Source organism: Oncorhynchus mykiss, chromosome 5 (genome assembly GCF_013265735.2).
Source record: "Oncorhynchus mykiss isolate Arlee chromosome 5, USDA_OmykA_1.1, whole genome shotgun sequence".
In the NCBI taxonomy this organism is placed as follows: Eukaryota; Metazoa; Chordata; class Actinopteri; order Salmoniformes; family Salmonidae; genus Oncorhynchus; species Oncorhynchus mykiss.
In genome coordinates, this window is record NC_048569.1 from 58,463,334 (window position 1) to 58,476,994 (window position 13,661).

The 13,661-nt window shown below is 43.4% G+C and overlaps 1 protein-coding gene across 3 annotated transcripts in view; it reads right to left on the reverse strand.

The window, feature by feature from the left end:
- The window catches only part of mast3b (microtubule associated serine/threonine kinase 3b), a 58,362-nt gene extending 46,462 nt beyond the window's left edge, over positions 1–11,900 (reverse strand). For 2 of the 3 annotated variants that reach the window (XM_021603519.2, XM_021603518.2), the window contains exon 1: positions 11,626–11,900. In XM_021603519.2, the coding sequence (XP_021459194.2) occupies positions 11,626–11,672 (47 nt within the window). In that variant the 5' untranslated portion in view covers positions 11,673–11,900. The remainder of the gene's footprint in view (positions 1–11,625) is intronic. The other variant, XM_021603520.2, reaches the window with a different exon arrangement.
- Positions 11,901–13,661: the final 1,761 nt, after the last annotated feature.

Here is a 13,661-nt window from a genome sequence, read left to right on the forward strand (position 1 = left end):
AACTGTTTGCAAATGACACCAACTTACTTCCCAGCTGTGTTTTGGGATACTTTTTCCAGATAGTATTGTATGGATAATAGTCTGTCATCGGATAGCCATTTCAGTGTTCTGTACAAGACACCAGATCGATGTCAAGGGTATGTCACAGCATGATTTTTTGCTCACTTGCTTTTATTTAGATTTGTTTACCTTTATTTAACTAGGAAGGGCTCATTGAGATTAGAAATCTCTTTTTCAAGAGCGTCCTGGCCAAGAAAGGCAGGTCCAAGTCATTACACAATTACAGACAGACAACATGACAAACTACAAGTAATCTAGTAAAAACTATAGAATTCACAAGAGTATAAAAGAAAAATCATAAAATAGCAAATTAAAAACATTGACAGGTCAGGGAATCAGTCTCAAAATCCTTCATCAGTGATTTAAAAACACCAATCGGGACAAGTTCTTCCAGTTAAAAGTATTTTGTAAGGTGTTCCAAGCTGATGGCGCAAAGTACATAAAAGCCCTTTAACCAAATTCAGTTGGGACATTTGGAACAGTTAGCAGGATAAAGTACTGCGAACGAAGAGAGTACCCACCACATTTCTGAACAATAACAATTTCCCAAATAAAATGGTAGTGAACCCAAAATGGCTTTGTAAATAAAAGTATACCAGTGACTGAGCCTACGAGTGACTAGAGAAGGCCAGCCAACCCTGGTATATAAAGTGCAGTGGTGCGTCAGGGCTTAGCAGTTTAAAAATAAATCTCAATGCACCATGGTAAAGGGTGTCAATTGATCTCAAACACTGAGCGGAAACATTCATATATAAAATATCCCCATAGTCTAGTAAAAGCATAAATGAAGCTCATACTAGCCTCCTTTTGGCATCAAAAGAAAACAGACTTATTCCTAAAATAAAATCCCAACTTCAGTTTCAATTTTTTTGTAAGTTGTTGAATATGCAATTTAAAAGAGAGGCCGTCATCAATTAAAATTCCAAGATATTTATATGAGGTTACAGTCTAAATCTCATTGCCCTGACAGGTAGTAGTAGGTGAAAGGTTCAGAGATCTATTTCTTGTATTAGAAAACACCATTAGTTTAATTTTGTCAGTATTGAGGATAAGCTTCAATTGACACAAGGTATGTTGAACAGTATAACAAGCAGTTTGGAAGTTCTGGAAAGCTTTTGTGAGAGACAAGGCACAACAATAAATAACAGTATCACCAGCATAAAAGTGAAGTTGAGCATTTTGCACATTTTTGTCTAAATTATTTATATAAATAGTGAATAAGAGGGGACCAAGTACAGAACCCGGGGGCACACCATTATAGACAAACAATTTAACAGACATGAGCCCATCAAATTGAGTGCACTGAGTTCTATCAGACAGATAGTTAGCAAACCATGCAACTGCATGCTCCGAAAGACCTACACTCGACAATCTCTGCTTCAGTATGGCATGAGCAACTGTATCAAAAGCCTTAGAGAGATCAATAAAAGTTAGACACCGTGCTGTTTTTTGTCAAGGGCTTCAGTGAAATCATTTAAAACCTTCATGGCTGCTGTAATTGTGCTATGCTTCTTCCTGAAGCCCGATTGGTATATTGATACAATTGAGTTAGTATATAAAAACTATTTTAGCTGTTCACTCACGAGGGTTTCAAGTATTTTCACCAGGGGTGACAGCTTTGAGATTGGCCTATAATTATTTAAAAGAGTTGGAGCTCCTCCTTTTAAAAGTGGTAGGACAAATGCTGATTTCCAGATCTTTGGAATATTTTTACAATCCAGGGTTAGATTGAACAAATATGTAAGTGGTTCAGCTATGAAATCAGCTGCCAGATTTTAAAAGCAGGGATCAAGAAGATCAGGACCTGCAGGCTTTCTCTGATCTAAGGATTTCAGGGCTTTATGTACCTCCTGCACTTAGAATGTCAAAAAGCTAAAAGTTTGACCAGCTCTCACTGGTTCATCCACACAGGGATGAACAGAGACAGAAGACACAATCAAACAGCCTACCAGATGATACAAAGTGCTCATTGAAACAATTCAGCATTTCAGTTTTGTCATATGCAGCAACAAAGTCCTTCAATACACTTGACAGTCATTCATTAACATTACTGTTTCCAGACATAGATTTAATAGCCTTCCAAAACTTTCTAGGGTCATTCAGGTTATCAGAGGTAACAGACATAAAATATTCAGACTTGGCCTTCCTGAGAAGAAAAGAACACTTGCTTCGTAACTGCCTAAAAATAAGCCAATCAGCATTAGAACATGATTTCCTTGCTTTGGCCTAGGCTAGATTACGTTCGTGAAAAATACAAGAGAGCTCAGAAGAAAACCATGGATTATCCCTCCCTTTAACTCTGAACCTGCGGAATGTGGCATATTCGGAAAATATTTGGAAAAAAACATAATGAAAGAATTTCCAGGCAGTTTCCACATCAGGAATAAGTTCATACTTGCTCCAGTCAAAATAAAACAAATCATGAAAGAAAGCCTGCTCATTAAAACTCTTCAAATTCCTCTTATGAATAAAGCGTGGGTTTGTCTTAGGAACGTTAGTATTTCTAACAGCAACAACAGCATAATGGTCTTGCTGTTTTCAGTCAAAGCAGAAGTTAAATGAACAGACCTTTCAGACCATTGATTACTTTGGCCTGGTTTCCCATTAAAAGGTTATTGGCCAAGTCTAGCTCCATAACACTGGTTATCTGATAGGTCTAGCCTAATGTCCCAATGTAGACACCATCTGAGAATTTAAATATATAGCGTGTCAGATATATACATATCGGTACACAGTCTTATATTTACATTTGACATTTTAGTCATATAGCAGACGTTCTTATCCAGAGCGACTTACAGTTAGTGCATTCATCTTAAGATAGCTAGTTGGGACAACCACATATCACAGTCGTAGTAAGTACATTTCTCCTCAATAAAGTAGCTATCAGCAAAATCAGAGCTAGTAAGGGGGAAATTACTAAATTGGGAGTGTTAGTTCACAAAAGCTTTTTTTATGTCGGGGGGGGTCAGGTTTGGGCGTGAGGAGGGGGTAAGGGGGGGGGGGGGGGTGCTGTGGGACAAAAGACCAGATGTGGCAGAACGGAGTGCTTGGGTTGGGGTGTGTGGTTTGGGCATAGCTTAAAGGTAAGAAGGGCAGTTCCTCTTGCTGCTCCGTAAGCAAGTACCATTTTGTAGTAAATCAAAAACTTTGACTGGAAGCCGATGGAGTGTGTGGAGAAGCAGGGCAACATGGGAAAACTTGTGAAGGTTGAACTGCAGGCAGACTGCAGCATTCTGAATACGTTTCAGGGGTTTGATGGCACAAGAGGGGATCTCAGCCAACAGCAAGTTGCAGAAATCCAGATGGGAGATGACAACTGCCTGGATTAGGACCTGCGGAGCTTCCTGTGTGAGATAGGGTCGTACTCTACGGATGTTATAGAGCATGAACCTGCAGGAGCGAGTCACTGCTTTGATGTTTGCAGAGAATAACAGGGTGTCCAGGGTCACACCAGGTTCTTTGCATTCTGGGAGGGGGACACTGTGGAGTTGTCAACCGTAATGGAGAAGTCTTGGAGCAGGTAGGCCTTTCCCGGGAGGAAGAGCAGCTTCATCTTGTAGAGGTTGAGCTTGAGGTGGTGGGCCGACATCCAAGCTGAGATATCTGCCAGGCACGTAGAGATGTGTGTCGTCACCTGGGTGCCAGAAGGGGGGAAGGAGAAAAGTAGTTGAGTGTCATCTGCATAGCAATGATAGAAGGGCAGCAGGTAGCCTAGTGGGGTTAGAATGTTGGACTAGTAACCAAAAGATTGCAAGATCGAATCCCTGAGCTGACAAGGTACAAACCTGTCGTTCTGCCACTGAACAAGGCAGTTACCCACTGTTCCTAGGCCGGCATTGAAAAAAAGAATTTGTTCTTAACTGACTTGCCTAGTTAAATAAAGGTAAAATATATATACATTTTTTAAAGAGACCATGTGAGGATATGACAGAGCCGAGTGACTGGTGTATAGAGAGAAGAGGAGGGGGCCTAGAACTGAGCCCTGGGGGACACCAGTAGTGAAAGTACATGGTGCAGACACAGATCCTCTCCATGTGACCTGGTAGGAGCGGCCTACCAGGTAGGAGGCAATCCAAGAGTGTGCCAAGCCTGAGACCCCAGCCCTGAGAGGGTGGAGAGGAGGATCTGATGGTTCACTGTGTCGAAGGCAGTGGATAGATCTAGGAGGATGAGAGCAGAGGAGAGTGTCAGCTTTGGCAGAGAGAGCCTCCATGACACAGAGAAGAGCAGTCTTGGTTGAGTGACCTGTCTTGAAGCGTGACAGGTTAGGGTCAAGAAGATCTTTCTGAGAGAGATAGTGAGCGAATTAGTCAGACGCAGCAGGCTCAAGTGTTTTGGAAATAAAAGCAAGAATGGATACCGGTCTGTAGTTTTCTATGTCAGAGGGGACACAGCCAATGATCAGGGATGAGTTGATGAAGGAAGTGAGGAATGGGAGAAGGTCAAAGTTGTCCGCATAGAGGGAGGAGGGAGGGGAAGGGGGTGGAGGACTAAGGAAACAAGCTGCCAAAGGCGTCAGCTAATGGGGAGCCTAATAAATAAAAAAGCATAGGCTGAGATGAACTCGGTGTGCTTGACCGCAAATTGGCAGTTCCAAGGAGGGAGGAGAAGGTGGAAAATAGTTTCCTAGGGTTAAAGGAAGAAGCTTGAAATTTAGAGTGATATGAAGTAACTTTTGCAGCAGATATAGAGGAAGAGAAGGAAGAGATGAGGGAATGAAAGGATGATAGGTCCTCCGGAAGTTTCATTTTTCTAAATTTTTGCTCAGCTGCCTGCAGCCCTGTTCTGTAAGCTAGCAATGAGTGACTCAGCCATGGAGCAAGAGGGGAGGGCCGAGCCGGACAGGAGGAAAGGAGAGAGTGCAAATCATAGGATGCAGAAAGGGAGAAGAGTAGAGTCGAAGAGATAGAATCAGGAGACAGGAGGGAGAAGGATTTAGCAAAAGGGAGAGATGATAGGATAGAAGAGGAGAGAGTAGTGGGAGAGAGAGAGAGAAGATTGCGACGGCTCATGATCATCTGGATAGAGGCTGAGTGGCTATGGTTAGAAGAGAGGGAGACAGAAAAGGAAACAAAGTAGTGATCAGAGACCTGGAGGGCGGTTAAAGTGAGATTAGTAGGCGAACAGATAAGGTCAAGATGAGGTCAAGCATATTGCCTGCCTTGTGAGTGGGAGGGGACTGGGGAAGGTCAAAAGGGGCAAGGAGGGGAAAGAAAGAGTTGGAAAGAAATTAATAAAAAGCAGGCATCAGGAAGTTGAAGTCGCCAAGTACGAAGAGGGGTGAGACATCATCAGGAAATGAGCTTATCAAGGTTTCAAGCTCATTGAGGATCTCTCTAAGGGCACCAAGTGGGAAATAGATGGCAACAATGTTAAGCCTGAGTGGATAAGTGACACTGACGGCATGGAATTCAAATGAGGAGATGGACAGGTGAGAGAGGGAGACAAGAGAAAATGTCCACTTTGGAGAAATGAGTAGCCCTGTGTCACCACCACGACAACCAGATGTTCTCGGACTATGACAGAAAAACGTAATCAGATGAAGTGAGAGCAGCTGGAGTAACAGTGTTCTCTGCGGTGACCCATGTCTACATCAGGGCCAAAAAGTCAAAGGACTGAAGGGCAGCACGTGTCGGACCCCAGTAAGACAAGGCGTTGGCTAATGGGTATCCTATTTTTTTTTAAGCATAGGCTGAGACGAACTCAACGTTCTTGACCACAGATTGTCAGTTTCAAACGCTGCAAGAGACCAGGAATTCCACATGGGTTGTGTGAGCAGGTTAAACTAAATTAGAAGGGTTGCAACCAAGGGTGGGGAGCGTCTGTAAAGCCTACGGGGAAAGGAGCAAACAGGTATAGAAAACACACACATAGTTGCTAAAGCTACAAAATAGCCAAATGAGATCATCTGAAAATAACTAGGTAAGGTACTCAAGTGAGAGAGTGGTGTGGAACCTTCCTCTTTTATTTCCTACCTCGAATAACTAAGCAGAACTGTCTTTGTTTTGGCGACGGTCTTAGTTTTGCCACTGACAGTTGCCACTGAGAAAACAGGGGAGACTGAATTACTAACACTAATTCCCTTTTTATTTTATTTTTTTATTTCACCTTTATTTAACCAGGTAGGCTAGTTGAGAACAAGTTCTCATTTGCAACTGCGACCTGGCCAAGATAAAGCATTAGCAGTGTGAACAGACAACAACACAGAGTTACACATGGAGTAAACAATAAACAATAAACAAGTCAATAACAGTAGAAAAAAAATAATCTATATACATTGTGTGCAAAAGCCATGAGGAGGTAGGCAATAAATGGGCCATAGGAGTGAATAATTACAATTTAGCAGATTAACACTGGAGTGATAAATGATCAGACGAACATGTGCAGGTAGAGATACTGGTGTGCAAAAGAGCAGAAAAGTAAATAAATAAAAACAGTATGGAGATGAGGTAGGTAAAATGGGTGGGCTATATACCGATGGACTATGTACAGCTGCAGCAATCGGTTAGCTGCTCAGATAGCTGGTGAGGGAGATAAAAGTCTCCAACTTCAGAGATTTTTGCAGTTTGTTCCAGTCGCAGGCAGCAGAGAACTGGAAGGAAAGGCGGCCAAATGAGGTTTTGGCTTTAGGGATGATCAGTGAGATACACCTGCTGGAGCGCGTGCTACGGGTGGGTGTTGCCATCGCGACCAGTGAACTGAGATAAGGCGGAGCTTTATCTAGCATAGACTTGTAGATAACCTGGAGCCAGTGGGTCTGGCGGCGAACATGTAGCGAGGGCCAGCCGACTAGAGCATACAGGTCGCAGTGGTGGGTGGTATAAGGTGCTTTAGTAACAAAACGGATGGCACTGTGATAAACTGCATCCAGTTTGCTGAGTAGAGTATTGGAAGCTATTTTGTAGATGACATCGCCGAAGTCGAGGATCGGTAGAATAGTCCGTTTTACTAGGGTAAGTTTGGCGGCGTGAGTGAAGGAGGCTTTGTTGCGAAATAGAAAGCCGACTCTAGATTTGATTTTAGATTGGAGATGTTTGATATGAGTCTGGAAGGAGAGTTTGCAGTCTAGCCAGACACCTAGGTACTTATAGATGTCCACATATTCTAGGTCGGAACCATCCAGGGTGGTGATGCTAGTCGAGCGGGTGGGTGCAGGCAGCGAACGGTTGAAAAGCATTCATTTGGTTTTACTAGCGTTTAAGAGCAGTTGGAGGCCACGGAAGGAGTGTTGTATGGCATTGAAGCTTGTTTGGAGGTTAGATAGCAGGTGGATCAGGGAATCACCCGCAGCAAGAGCAACATCGTTGATATATACAGAGAAAAGAGTCGGCCCCCCCATAGAGACTGTCAGAGGACCGGACAACATGCCCTCCGATTTGACACACTGAACTCTGTCTGCAAAGTAGTTGGTGAACCAGGTAAGGCAGTCATTAGAAAAACCGAGGCTACTGAGTCTGCCGATAAGAATATGGTGATTGACAGAGTTGAAAGCCTTGGCCAGGTCGATGAAGACAGCTGTACAGTACTGTCTTTTATCGATGGCGGTTATGATATCATTTAACACCTTGAGCGTGGCTGAGGTGCACCCGTAACCGGATTGCACAGCAGAGAAGGTACGGTGGGATTCGAGATGGTCAGTGATCTGTTTGTTGACTTGGCTTTCGAAGACCTTAGATAGGCAGGGCAGGATGGATATAGGTCTGTAACAGTTTGGGTCCAGGGTGTCTCCCCCTTTGAAGAGGGGGATGACCGCGGCAGCTTTCCAATCCTTGGGGATCTCAGATGATACGAAGGAGAGGTTGAACAGGCTGGTAATAGGGGTTGCGACAATGGCGGCGGACAGTTTCAGAAATAGAGGGTCCAGATTGTCAAGCCCAGCTGATTTGTACGGGTCCAGGTTTTGCAGCTCTTTCAGAACATCTGCTATCTGGATTTGGGTAAAGGAGAAGCTGTTGAGGCATGGGCGAGTAGCTGCGGAGGTGTGTGGGAGGTGGGGGGGGGGGGGGGGGGGGTGGAGCTGTTGGCCGAGGTTGGAGTAGCCAGGAGGAAGGCATGACCATCCGTTGAGAAATGCTTGTTGAAGTTTTCGATTATCACAGATTTATCGGTGGTGACCGTGTTACCTAGCCTCAGTGCAGTGGGCATCTGGGAGGAGGTGCTCTTGTTCTCCATGGACTTTACAGTGTCCCAGAACTTTTGAGTTAGAGCTACAGGATGCAAATTTCTGCTTGAAAAAGCTGGCCTTTGCTTTCCTGACTGACTGCGTGTATTGGTTCCTGACTTCCCTGAACAGTTGCATATCGCGGGGACTATTCAATGCTATTGCAGTTCGCCACAGGATGTTTTTGTGCTGGTCGAGGGCAGTCAGGTCTGGAGTGAACCAAGGGCTATATCTGTTCTTAGTTCTGCATTTTTTGAACAGAGCATGCTTGTCTAAGATGGTGAGGAAGTTACTTTTAAAGAATGACCAGGCATCCTCAACTGACGGGATGCGGTCAATATCCTTCCAGGATACCCTTGCAGAGGTGAAAAGCACATAGTCTAGCGGAAGACACATTTCAGTTGAATGCATTCAGTTGTGCAACTGACTACGGTAGGTATCCCCTTGCCCCGTCCTCACCTCCAGGTAGTGATTGTCTAGGAGAGGAGAAACCACTCCCCCTCCAATAGAGCCACTGATTATGAAGACAGCAACAGTCACACATTTCCATAAACCTTAATCCTGGTTGATATGTCAACAATCATCTGCAAGTCAATAGCAGTCAGCAGTTCATACATAGGGAACACAGACAGCACTTAAAGTAGATGGCCCTAGCTAGCAAAAAGACAACAACTGATTAAGACAGAAATTACACTTCTCACTCCTCAAGATATCAGGAGTCCTTTAGATATAGAATGAAGCACACTGAGATGGAGCCTGAGAAGTTCTGTTCTTGTGTTTTGGAACATAGAATAAGCTCATGCCGTCCTCTGTATTCTATAGTAGGGCTGGCACAATTACCTTATAACCTGTGTAACTGACAGTTATGGGTGAACACCGTCATAAAAAAAGAAAACTGTTTTTGTATGTTTTGTGGAACGAACAGCTGACTGAAGACGGCGAGGCCGGGCATCTGCGCGTTTGAGTCTGTTTCTACGACAACATCGACTCTCAACAACGGGATGAAACTTTCTTGCTCCTTGCTGAAACAAGCAAGGTGTTCTAGCAAACAAGTCTTTGGCTACCTAGGCTGACCCCCCCTCCCCACCTCCCTGCAGCAGCAGCAGCACACATATACATATCATCTATTTATATGGAAGCACATGCAGTCAGGAGCGGGAGAACATTTAAAAATACACTTTAAAAAATAAACAATAACCGTCCTCGAAATTCCATGACCGTCACAGCCCTATTCCATAGGAAGACTTGCTATAGAAACACACCCCAAAACATCTGCCATTGTGCTCACGTGTCAAAATATGACCGTTCAGCTATAATACCGTAGCAGGCTGGCCGTCAGAAGTCATCTGCTGGAAGGCTGGCTTTATTGATTTTCATGTACAGATCTGTGCTTTGCTATCACAAATGCACAATGTTGATATGGTTTTAGTGTTGCTGCGGCAGAGGGCTCTTCAGATCCAGTGCAGAACATAGCCCTGGCTTCTGCGGCAGCGAGATGAGCCTGTTGTCATAGTAATAAAAGAGATGGTTGGAAAACAAGCCTCTGCACGAAGACACTGCACTGTGCTAACTCATAATTACCTATCACTCACAGTCACGCCTCATCATTTCAAAATATTTTTTTCTCACCCCTCCAACCCATCTACGATGCTCTGAATTAGATTGTTCCACATTGTGCGTCACCTCATTGTTAATCGTTAGATTGCAGCTCTCCACCTACTTAATTAGTGAGTGAGGTGTTATGTTTATATCCAGTAGTGATGGACGTTTGGGGGAGCTGCATTTGCTGCAACACACGGTCAAACCCGAGAGCTCCCATGTTTTGCTTTCGTTTTGTGACTGAAAAAACAAACTTTGTGTGAAGCGTTCTGTGAACACAGTGGCTGCTCAGAAAAGGGTCTCTGCAGTGCGCTCATGTTGCTCATCGTGCTGCACCCACAAAACTGGGGGGTCAACACCCTACGCTGAGCCTGTGATCCATGGGAGAGTCAGATTTTGGAGAAAAAGCTCCTACGCTTTATGGATCAGCGTCTAGTGGGCAGCAGGCAGGCAAACAGGCAGCCCCTGGCTACATTGGCTCAGAATGGAGAGTGGGTGGGTGGAAAGACGAGAACTGCAGCAATGCTAATCCTTTGAAGGAGGCAAGAATCACAGTAAAGCGTTTGGGAAATGGGTGCATATTTCCAAAATGACAGACATTTGTGTAGGGAGTGAGTGATATGTGAAACACGTGTTTGACACTGGCCTGAATCAAAGCTATGTGACATCTTGACAATAATTCTGAAAAGGGCAAATAATCTGTGTGCGGAGGTCACTTTGAAAAACATCTAGTCTAATGTATTTCTGGATTGAATGTAGACAAATTCCTATCCCCCCACCCACCATCAAAGTGGGAAGCACCCCTCAAATTCACATTCAGTTTATGATCTGATAATTGGTTCAATTTCAACAAAGTACAGTATATACCAGCATTCATAAATTCACCAACATAAATATGCCAAGTAGGCTGGCTATAGTAGCTCATCTTGCCGAACTAGCTTAAGTCATTGGTCAAATCTCAATAGACAAAGAGACAGAAAAATAAATTAACGTTCTGAGTTCTACACCAGGATAATCACTCACTCAATGCGTGTTCAAAACTCCTGCAGCCTACAAGCTGAGTGGGTCTCATTGGGAAACACACTAGGTGTCTGTAGGTTCCATACTGCGTGTTAAATACTGCGTGCAAGAAACTGGTTGCAACTGGTAGAGTTGAGAGATACATTGGCACACCACTGTAGCCTGTTGTCTTTTCTTATCAAGCACATACTGTAGGCTAGCTACTATTAGGTCTTCAATCGCTGTAAACTCTCAGAAAAAAAAGGATTCTTCAGCTGTTTGCATAGGAGAACCATTTTTGGTTCCAGATAAAACCCCTTTTTGGATCCAGGTAGAACCATTTTGGGTTTCATGTAGAACCCTCTGTGGAAAGGTTCTACCTGGAACCCAAAACGGTTCGACCTGGAACCAACAAGGGTTCTTCAAAGGGTTCTCCTATGGTGACAGCTGAAGGACCCTTTAAAGGTTCTAGATAGCACCTTTTATTCCAAGAGTGTACCATATCACTTCAAATACTCACAGAAAAATAAGCATGATTTGAGTGCATCAGAGTACAGTAGTCTATAGGGATTGTAGACTATTATAACATCTAAGACATTAATTGATCATTTATAGTCAAACATAGGCTACAGTAGGCCCTACATACATCAATAATAGAACATTATACCCAAAGGTGCACTTAGGCTACATTTACTTACCTTAATAAAATATAAGTGATTTCCCATGGTTCCCCCGACAACATGAATGAATGGTCATGTAGATCAATGTGCATAAGTTATACACTATATAAAAGCATGCAAACTTACTCCAAAGTAAGGGAGGGGATTTTCAGCTTGTCTCTCCTCGACTTCATCCTTCTACGACTCCTGCCAAGAGGGACCTCCGTTGACTGCTGCTTGCACTTCACTTGTCACGTTGCGACACTGGTGATTTTGCGAACAGTTTCTCTATCATAGTGCGGTGGGACCTAAAAAGAACTGTCAAGTAGCTGTCGTTTATCAGTGACTTCGGCACATCGTCGCTAAACACAACATGTCAATGAAGGCAAACTCGACATAGGCAATCCATTTCTGAAAAGGCGCGCGTCAAGTGTGTAGTCCAAAGCGCACCAGTGAAGAACTGAGGAGCAGCAGCGCGGTTGGAACCGCGGTCACCACCAGGGACGGACTTGGACCAGAAATCGGCCCAGGCATTTCTATCACACCAGTGCATTTTTCCCCTCGAGGCCTCCACACCGGTCGATTTTTTTTTATATCAAGGCCATCAATATTAGCCATATAATTACAATTTTGCACAAAAAAATAACAACAATTTAGACAGGCCCACTGTGCTAAAAATGGACCAGCCCATCTGGCTTTTGCCAGACTATGGTGCGAGGGTAATGGTGAAGGTGTTGATCAAGGTAATAAATCGGCCCTGGAGAAGGTGTTGGAAGAGAAAAGTTGTGTTGAGAGTGTAAGATTAATTTACCTCCTAAGTTAAATGGATAGTTCATCCAAATTACAAATGACATTTGGCTTTCCTTGCCCTGTAAGCAGTCTGTTTACGTGGCCACTGTTTTAAATGCTAACTTTTTTTCATTTGTGGCACGAACCAATGCAAGTCAATGGTAAGTTACCTATATTAGAATTTTTTACACTTCATGTCCAAATCATCTATAGTAACTTAATACATTTTTAGATGCTTTAGGGTGATTTGGACATAAAGCACTAATATACAGTAGGTATCACTGACATTCATTGGATTTGTGTCACAAATGCTAAAAAGGTTACCATTAAAAAAACACGTGGTCAGCTAAACAAAACCAAAGCATGGATTTCTGTCATACCTTGAAAAAAGGGTTCCAAAAGCATTCTTAGGCTGTCCTTATAGGAGAACCCTTTTAGGTACATATAGAACCCTCTCTGGGACCAAAAAGGGTTATTCAAAGGATTCTCCTATGGGGACAGTCGGAAAACAGTTTTAGGTTCTAGATAGCACCTAAGAGTGTAGACTGTTTACAGGGTAAGGAGACCAATGACATTTTGACATTTGAGTGAACTATCCCTTTAAATCTATTTGAATTGATAAAAATCCGGCTAAATCAATGACGGTGTGCAATCTGAAATAACATGCAAATTGATGTGCATAATTATAGCCCGGGATAGCCGTCAGTAGGCAATTTACTGACGCACCGACAACATAATCACAAGCTGTTGCTCAAGATGACGACTGTTGGTGGCCTATCCCAAAGCTGCTCCAGGAATTCCTCTCAGTCTACTATGCTATCACCAGAGCCAGATCTACTCTGTATATTAGTCTCTATAAGATTTGTGCGTGTGTGTGCGTGTGTGCGTGTGTGTGTGCATGTGTTTTCATAAGTGTGTGTTTGGGCATGTGCGTGTGCGTATCTGTACTAATTAGGTTTAATGCTTATATCTTATTCTACAAAAATGTAGACAACATTGGTTACTAAGGCAGCACATGGTTACTGGTGGTTGCTAGGAGCCTGCGCATACTCCAGATTTGACCCTATGCATCTGTGATATTCAAAGCTTGCTTGGAAAGACACATTTTGGAATTCCACCCTTAAACTCCCCCTCCCCTGAACATCCCCCCTGTATTCCATTAATCAAACCACAGCTCTCTCTCAAAAGCACAATGTATTAAAGCAATGTCACATTAACTAATGGGATATTTAGTGTGAAACATTGACATTAGAAGGAAGAACAATATATCCTATGTTCAAAGAGGACATAAGTGAAAATGGAGGACATAAGTGAAAATGGAGGACATAAGTGGAGGTTTCCTGTTAATGCTTTTCTCTTGTTTTGAGAAGCTTGCTGCTTGGAACAGCTAAAGA